The sequence below is a fragment of the Telmatherina bonti genome, assembly GCF_933228915.1.
Source record: "Telmatherina bonti genome assembly, chromosome: 21".
Taxonomy (NCBI): Eukaryota; Metazoa; Chordata; class Actinopteri; order Atheriniformes; family Telmatherinidae; genus Telmatherina; species Telmatherina bonti.
Window position 1 is genome coordinate 8939183 of NC_136630.1, and position 9932 is coordinate 8949114.

A 9932-nucleotide genomic window follows, 5' to 3' on the forward strand; every position below is an offset into this window, starting at 1 on the left:
TTAATTCTGAATAGAAATTTGCATCAGGAATTAAGTGTTTACATGGTCGTTTTTCATCAGTTTAAAGCAGAATTAATGTTTATTCAGAATTAAAACTCCCATTTAAACGCACAGATTCATTTTTTTCTTACCAGTGGGAACACAGTCCGGTTTCCTACTTTTGTTCAATATTCAGGCAACAGCCAACACAGGTTTGTCTCTGATGTTTGATCTCTCGGACTCTGCACACTGCGCTACTGTGTGTACTCCCTTTACCTGCACAGCAATTTCCCCACAAGATCCATCCACAGTTTGGTTTTTTCCACGGTATCTACCATTGCCTTCTCATAAATCCCAACATTTCCTTTTTTTTTTGTCTTCTGAGCATGAAATGCCCTTTTGAATGCAAGTGACACAAGATCCTTCTCCAAAATCCTTGACACTGTTTTCAAAAAAGCTTGTCCGTAAGTCGTCAAGACGCTAAAGAGCTGCCAGCACACCCAAAATAAAGCTTTTAGACTGCCAGCACCCTGTAAAATCCTCAGCACCTCCTTTGACACTCTGCCCTGGAGGCTGGACAGCGATAAGCAGAGACAACATGTCAAGGTGTAAGAGAGGAGATAGGAGGGGAGCAGCCGAGGACTGTTGTGATTCTGCAGGCAGTTGAGCTTGTTCGATGCGTGAGCAGCACTGTAATGACTTTAATGTTGTGGAAATGGTATCCTGTTAAACTGCATGCTTTTTTAAAGTGGATTGCAAATGGAAAAAAACAAATAAACAACAACAAAACAGCCAACATTTATATTTTTATATATATATATATATATATATATATATATATATATATATATATATATATATATATATATATATCTTTTATTCAAGGAGTCCAAAACACAACAGCTTGAAAATAAAAAAGCAACAATCCAAACATCACAGTTACAGTGCTTACTGTAACCCTCCCGAAATCTATACCACCTTGTTTTCTGATACACACACACTAAAAACACCTCATTTAGACATATCTGCTTTCACAAAGTAGCTCACTCTACATGGAGTTAGAAATTAGAAACACAGCTCAGCCATTGTTCTCATGTCCCCCGGTTTTAATTCGGACCTCAGCATTTTCCTCGAGGCGAGGAAGGCCACGGACACCGAGTGTGTTCAGTTCAACAGGAGGCATGTTTGGGAAATTTGAGTTACAGTTTGGGAAGGTCTTTTTTTGGAGGTCTCTTCCCTCCACCGGAGTCAATGTTGCTTAAATAACAGTGAGTGCTATCTTTGCCTGCAGCTTCATTAAACTGAAGGTGGAGAAACGACCCTTGAAATAACAAAGTTGCAGCGCTGGAACTGAAGGCACATTCAGCTCCGTGTAACAAAAATACTGAAATGTACGACTTGAAACTGAAGTGTTGCACTGCTGAGCATATAACAAAAGCAAAGAGAAAAATAATAAAAAGCACATAATCGCTGAGGAGTTATTCAACACATATGTGCTGCTTATGCATTTCCTAAATAAATACATTTAAAAAATACATATAGTCTTTATTATAATTTTCCTATTTTTTATTTATTTATTTTTACTAGACACATGTTAAAATGTGAAAGCAGCTATGTACGTTTAAAATACGGTGGGTTGTGTTTTTATGAAAATCCCCTCTGCCCAGTGGGATTTCAGGCATTCCCTTGAAGACACGCTGCATACAGAAATCTTTGCTTTACATCTAAAGAATTTCAAACGGAGGAGAAATACGTTTCTTCACATAGTGCATCAGGATTTGACTTAAATCCTTCAACAACTTAATAATCTTTTAAAAGAACATCTCCATGATTGAAGATTAAAAGAAGCTTCAATGATTAAAAGTGGAAGAGAAAATATTGCATATCTGCAGAGCCGCTGTGGAGAAAGCGGGTTGCATATTGCTTTAGGTTAATGCTGAGGATGGAGCGGGAGGAACGTTGATGGTTAAGAGACAAGAGGAAAGCCCATTTCTTATGAGAATAAAGCACTGAATATTTGAAATTATTTTAGGAAAGACTGCTGGATAAATTTGGCTAAAAGTCAGGAAAAGTATTATAATCTATTTAAAAAATAATTTATTTAAAGCAGATGAGTAACTGCTCTAAAACCAGTGTTATGCACTGGAAAAGTAAAAATTTTGACACAATGTCATCTCCTGTTGTTGTTTCCAAAACTCTTTTTCTTGGTTTTAATGGAAAAAAAAACAAAACAAAACAGGGATTTATGTAAATCGGTGGAAGAAATTCTTAACTAGTTGCAGAGAAGACGCCGGTGACACTGCAGCTGTTTGACATTCTGCTGGAGGTGAAGGTAATGTTGCAGACTGCTTACCATCACTGTCATGTCTGAAGGTATTTACACAAATCCCAGCTTGTGTGACTGAATACGTATAACTGATCGTAGCTTTAAAAGCTGCAGCTGCAGAGAATTGTCAGACGGAATCACCTCACTTTGTTCATCTTCAATGTTTTAATGTTTCTTATCATAAACCAGATTAAAAAGGCAAAATTTAACCCAGAATTTAGAGCAGCAACTCAAACTGTCGTCCAGGGTAGTTCAACTCCAGTCCTCAAGGGGCAGCGTCCTGCATGTTGTAGATGTTTTTCTGTACCAACACACCTGATTCAAATGAAATGGATCATAAAGCTGGTTGAGTTCTGCAAAATAACAGATGTGTTGAAGCAGCGAAGCATCTCAAACCTGCAGGACACTGGTCCTCGAGAACCTTTTGCATCCCTGACTTAGAGGATGCAAGTTCATCTTAGTGAGAGCCACTTGGGTGCTCTCACTCAACTAGAAACTTAACTAAACAAATACGTTTTTAACAGCACCGCAGCTTTAGGATTATTAGACCTCAATCAGAAGGTTTAGAAAGTAAAAAACTTCATCAGTCAACATGTCTTGTCTTGCGTGTTTACGGACTGCCATCCAGTCCAGTATCGTTGTGGGGAAAACAAACCACTGTCTGAAATATTTTACCTCTGTTCTCAGGATCTGACATCCTGGTGCCGTTTAAAACATATGTCACATGTACTTGTTCTGTGTTAAGTTTATTTATTTAAATCAGGCTGAATGACTTTTGCTTTAAGAGATCTTTCTAACCAAAAACTGAAAAAGAGAAAAAAGAAGATATTGTTTAGTTAGAATGAGTTTGCTGCTTTTCTGGAGAACATAAACTTTAATTGTCTTCAATATATTACTGTGTGAATAAATATAAATGATTCATCCTTGTCAGAAGTGACGTATTTCTTCTGACATCAGTACTACATTATTTTAATCAGAACTTTATTCTCATATCAGGACAACTTTCTTCTCTAGATCTGATTCCGCTCCATCATCTGTGGTTTTATGACTGCATTCCAGTATTTCTGACACTCCTCAGTGTCAAAGACATTCAGTCATCCCAGCCAAAAAAGCGGCCGGTCATCTGATAAAACTTCATGTTGAAGGGCCTGTAGAAGTCCCGTAGCCTCTGCACCACCTCGGGGTCAATGTTGGGATGGGTCCGCCCTTTGGTTTTTCCCAGGCAGTGCGGCTTGCTGCTGCCCTCTGCTTTCTTGAGGCACGGGAATCCCTTGGTCTGGTTGAAGTAAAAGTGTTTGTCTGTGATGATCCTCTTGAGACCTAAAAAGTCCTGCACGCGACCCAACTCTCCGGCCGGGTCGGTGATCAAGCGTTCGCCGCTAACGAACAGGATCTGCTCCATGGGGAAGTACTGCAGCCAGTTGTCCAGGTGCTTGGCGTAGATGCCGATCTGGATGGCGCTCCATGAGGTGTCTATGAGCCCCGTAGTCCTGTTTTTGAAGGTGAGACTCTCAAACGAGGGAATGTCGGGCTTCTTTGACAGTGTCTGTGTGTAGTCTGAGATAGCTCTGGTGACGGGATCCCTCACTACGACGATTAACTTAGTGTCCCTGGACATGGCTGATATCCTCGCTGGAGCCTCTCTGGTCACAAAGTAGCTGGGGGTTTTCTCCATGGTGATCTGGCCCTCCAGGGTCTTCGGCATCAGCTCCCTAAGAGAGAGAGAATACAAAAAAAAAAGGGAAGTGAGATATTTCTTTGACCTGGCCTCTTGACTGAAGCATACCACATCTACAACAACAAACACTGGTGAAGTGGTTGGATTTAATCACTCTAGAACAACACTGGAAAGAGTTTACTTGCAGGGGTTTATTTATTTGATTGCTATCAGAGCAGCGCCGTGTTCAGACATGCCTTTGGAGGTACAGGTGTGCTTTGGTTATGAAATGAAGAGACGCTCTCCCCTGAGCGCATTTGAGAAAAGGGTATCTGTCACTCTTTATAGAGCAGAATAAAATATGTCAATCTCCTTACCTGTGCTATAGCAGATAGCAGCACCAGTGATAAAATATTAATACTTGAGGCTCTTTGAGCACGATCACCTTCTTGTCTTGCTCAGGAAACAAGGATTTTCTTCCAGTGAGTACTGGGAATTATTTTTCCTCTTGCGGTTAGACATTGTGTTTATTTGAAGCGAGAATTGGAAAATTGCTCTTAGATCACGAAGAGTAAAATGGATGTATCATGTAAATCTGTTTATCGCAATGAAATGAAACCCTGCAGATGAAATTCCTCCAACTTATTTACAGCTACCGCAGTTCCACTGAAGCAAAACCTTCCGATTATAACATTTAGGTGCATATTTAAACTGGAGACAATTGATTTTTGTTCGTATATGTGGCTTTCTTCCATGCCCCCTCTCAACTCCTGCTTCTCTTTCGCCACCTCTTCCCTGCACAGCCTTGTGACAGTGACCTTAAGTAAAGCGGGTAAAAGCAGCTCATGAATGATTAACATGCCCTCCCTCTACCATTTAGAGTCTCTGCAGAATACAGCTTTAAAATTCACCAAAGTACAGAATGCAAGCATCAATTATTCATCTGCTTGGCTGGTGCTGGCTAAGTGGCCGTGGCTGTTCCTAGGGTAGACGAAAAGTTTGCCACCTGTGACAGACCATAAAGTAGAGAGGACTGCTGAAAAGTCTCATTGCAAGCATGAGCACATACAATCGAAGTGCATCCTCTTCCTGCCAGTAAGTGTGACAGGCAGTTTTCCCTGTTTGCTACGAGGCGGCCGTACAATCACGCTCCATTTAACAGACATGGCACTAAATGAGGCAGAGGGCACAGACTTGTTTGCTGTGGCTGAGCTTTACATAAACAGAGCGCATTTCTAAAAGACATTAGCTGTCATGATGAATGTGATGCCTGATTTGACTTTGGGATTTCCTCCAACGCTGTTGGTAATTACCCCCTCCCCTCTCTCTCTCTCACACTCACACACACACACACACACACACACACACACACACACACACACACACACACACACACACACACACACACACTTAGCTTCTCCTAATCTGATGAGACAGTTTTGTGTAAATTGCAGCTGTAATAAAATTTGCTCCTCGGACACAAATGTGACTGACATTGGCTACGGACAGAATAATAGGTTAGGAATGATGAAACTGGATATCAGAGGTGGTCTCCTTTGCTTAGGTTTGGTCTTTTCTTGACTTATCTGACCACTTAACCTCCACATAAAGACTGCACGAGACAAAGATCAGCATCTGTTGAATTTCAATCCAACTGGTGCCTCTTAGATTAATTTTATCATCAGTTCCACTTCACTTCTGTCAGCAGCCACACCAATAACTTCCAGCTGGTCACCAGCGAACTCATTGTCTTGATTTCTCATCGTCATCCAACTATTCCCTTTTACTTCCTTTAAGTTGCTGCGTCACTTTCTATCAGGCTGGTTATGATTATAGATTGACTGTTTACTATTTACATAAGAATCTCGCTGAAGACCAGCAGCGAGTGTGTTCGGAGGTTAGAGGAAGAGTGATTGACAAGGAGATGACAAGTCTAATGACTGCAATGTAACTCTCCCGAAGGGCGTTAACGTTATTTTCTTCAAATTAAAATCAAATCCATATGTAACTTGAATATAAACTAATATTTTCAACATTTGATCAAATTTTGTGCTGAACAGTACAACCTGTTTCATAGTTCATGGCACAACTCGTTCCAAAAATATCAATATTGGTTTATGTCAATATCAAAGAAAAAGCTTGACAAAAAAAAATTGAACATCCCTACTTTTTAAGGACATAGTTAAAATATATGCCTGTATATATATCACCAAGATTTAAATATTTAGAATTACATTAATACAATCTTATGGATAAATGACAAAAGCACTTATTTAACATAAACTAAGACAAAATGCAGCTGTATAAGCAGACTCTGTGGCTTGTAAACCATTTACATAAGCAATATAATAAATATTATATAACTGAACATAAAGGTATTTTACTTACTAAAGTTTACAGCTATATTTTATAGAATATTTACATCATGACGTATTATTTTTTTTAAAAATCTATATCCTATAAAATATTTATCTGAATATAAAACAGAGTATTTCAAACTGTTTCTTTCTAAATGCATGCATGAAGGGGTTAATGAGTTACTTTTATTTTTATGGAATTAATGTGAAATATTTAACATTATTGAGGTTTGTGAGCATCTGTTAATGTCCAAAGTCTGGTATCGACCTCCACTGTCCTGCAGGTTGTCAATGTTTCCCAGCTCCAACATAAATTACTCAAATAGATAAAACTTATAGCATATGACGTTCTGCACAGAGACTCATTCATTGTAACACCAGAAAACCAGAACAGGAGCAGAGCTGCACACCCCTGCTTTATGCACAAGCCATTAAAAGCTGCCACAGGATTTGAAGTGAAACCTGGACTTTGGGTCACGGCAACACCTTGAGTCTGGATTATTCTATTTTTCAGCCATTTTGTTGTAAATTTCCAGCTGTGCTTGGAATTACCAACCTGATATATAACTAATATTGGACAATGTTTTTGCTGTTAGAAGATCTCATGCTTGTCTCTAGAACTTTTTGGTGAAGTAGACAATAACAATGACTGCAGTACCAGATCTTGCAGCTGCAAAATGAGCTCCACACCCCTCCATCGTTGTGCCGGACATGGCCTTACAAGCTAAACTTGATGTTCAACAGGATGCTGGTTTCTATGATTATCATTGACATTTTTCCCTCCATGTTACTAAATAAAACACACACCTGAATACACCAGATCAGCACAATGAAGAGATCTACTTGTAACTCAGGCTGCGCAATTAATCGGATTTTGATTGTGATCACGATTTTGGTGGCCACAATTAAACAAACCTGAGCGTCAATGATATTTACATTCAAAATACGAGCTCTGCTGGCGTCTCTGATCACTCAGGTTCTCAACCAGTAGTCTGCCAAACACCAGGGGGCGAACGTGTGGTTATGCTTCATTAAGCTGCCTAAATACCAAGCGCGCGCACCTTTTACCAGCAGCCAGTTAAGTATCGGTGGATTGGTTGGACATTTGAGGTCCGCATTTTTCCTGTTGCAGGTAAAACGGATTGTTTTAATTAAACGGCTGATCGAGGTGGTAAAACAGACTAACATTTTAACATCACGTGGCGATAAAATACATGAACCCTGCCTCGTGCAAAACTTGCCCTGCCACGGACAAAGTTGCATGTTAAATATGAAATAACCAGCTTCATTGCACAAAAAGCAGACATCGCCGCCTGCACTGATCCCTCCCGGCTTCAGGCGAAGCTTCTTGTGGAGGATGTAACAAACTTTAGACTAATGAGAGCAAGTCATGTCGAGAATGGAAAGTACAGCTGCATCAAAACACTGGGAAAGAAATATGAGATTTCTTTGTGTAATTATTTCACCAAACAGGCGTTGCTTGGGCTGTATGAAAAATGTCGAGGGAATAATGAGGGAGCGCCATATATATATATATATATATATATATATATATATATATATATATATATATATATATATATACAAATAAAATTGTAATGTATATATTACAAGTGGTGCATTAAAAATAATACGTTTTTCCAGACACAATGAATGAATGATTTTAGTAATAATCGTGCAGCCCTACTTGTAACACATTAATTCTTGAAAAAGCAATTCATATTTAAGTAAAGCGATTTTCAGATTTTGGCCATTTGGTTAAATGAAAAAGGACGAGGTGTAATATTTCATGTGTTGGTTGCATTTAGTTTATTTTAAAGTCTATTTAGCACCACAGGAGTTATGTTTAATGCTGCAGTATAAATCCAATAAAAAGTGGGCGTAGTTTCTGTTTTCACACGGCTCGATGTCTTCCCTAGATTTAGTTGTCTTTGTTTCAGGATTTAAAATGGCTTCTGGTTGAGCTCAGAGTATGAAGTGAAACAGACCTAAAAGCTTTAAGTCAATACCTTCAGGCCAGTGCCAGAGCAGATCCAGTCCTTGTGGCTGAGCATGCTAACAGGATCTTGTCTTTGTGGAAGAGTTCATGAGGTCAGCAGAAGAGAAACAGGAAGGAAGTGGTCGATAGCAGCGACAGTGTCAACACAGGTGCATCAATGTCTCGACATCACCCCTGCAACTCTGACCGTCACCCGACCACAAGAGTACTCTCAGTATCCGTGACTCTTTCACAGCTGTGTAAAGAGGAAGATGGACAAGACTCCTTTCCTCTCAGATTAGCTCTGCCTCATCACACCAACTGTCCGCAGTCGAGGCTGTACGATGCGACTTTAAAACAATACCGATGTCTTCTTGGTTTACAATGCTCCTGATTGGACAAGTCAATGATAAAGACCACAGAGACAAATTATTGATAAACTGAGGATCCCAGACTCCAGCAAGCAGGTAGTCTACCGGTCTTCCTGCTCACACTGGGATCATGCTGATTTGAGAATAACTTGACTTTGAAAACAGTCTTTAACTTCACCGTGCAAAAGAGAACATTATTGTGTTATAAAAAAGAAATGAGCCCGTACTGAAGGAAGCATTTATATTTGATGGAGTGCATCAAGCTTATTTTGTGGCTGGTGCACTCACAGCAGTGGTGTGTCAGGGAACGGGACCTCAAGGGGGGACTCTCAGGGTCAAAGAGGCATGTGGTCTGTTGTGATAAAGACATCATGAAGACAGTCATGTTTGTTTGTCCTAGTATGAAGGTCATTAACCAGTCTTGAACCAATTACATGAAGTTTAGAGTTATTAGGAGAAAGCTTTCAGGTAGGTATGGAGGGCAATCACAGTGGAAAAGAAATGACTTTTTTTCTGCAAAATGAGCGTTTTAAACTTATTTTCTTACTCTTAGTTGATTAAATATTTCACTCATTAAGCATCACATTATTTCTAGATTATTTTTGTTCAGTGATAGTCCAGTTTAATCTTGTTCTGTCAATTTTTTTTTGTACAAATACAGTGACACAATTAAAAAGAGCAAAAGTGACAAAACAAGAAAGAGAAAGGACGAAACATCAGTGTGCAAAATTATTCTTAAAACTAATGCAGATGGTTGGGCCAACTTTCTCCAAGAAACGTCATATGAAGCGGCTTGATGTGAAGCTGGAAAAGGACTTTTTTGTCCTCCAACGGAGGGACATTACATGATCTGATGTAAAGACCCAACATGACCAAATGATCAGATAAGACCAATTTGATTGAATAATAGGTCCCTGCTGGTCCCTTTTAACAAAATGCACAATAAAGTACCTATATATTTTTTTTTATATTTACCATTTTATTACCACGTGATATGTCCACATTTTTATGGTGTAGTCTTTTGCTTTCTGATGTTCATTAAAGAGCAGAAGACAAAAAGATTGTGTTTCACAGGATTTTGAGCAAAGTTTGTACATTAAAGTGATTCCAAATGTCTCAGAAACTGTTTGTTTTATATGTCACACTGGGTTGTTATGGGTTAAAACAACTTCCATCATTGAGTCCTTCACGTTTCCAGTGTGGCTAAGTGCTGCAAGCATCTGCAGGTACATATACAGTCTAAAGTGAATCACACTAAGGGGTA

General features: G+C 39.3%; 1 protein-coding gene across 1 annotated transcript in view; it reads right to left on the reverse strand.

Annotated features, from left to right (window-relative positions):
• Nucleotides 1–3395: 3395 nt before the first annotated feature.
• LOC306771200 (heparan sulfate glucosamine 3-O-sulfotransferase 3A1-like) overlaps nt 3396–9932 on the reverse strand; it is a gene marked incomplete at its 3' end in the record, with an annotated part of 36222 nt that continues 29685 nt past the window's right edge. The window contains exon 2 of the mRNA XM_079260307.1: nt 3396–4017. Coding sequence (XP_079116433.1) covers nt 3396–4017 — 622 coding nt within the window. The remainder of the gene's footprint in view (nt 4018–9932) is intronic.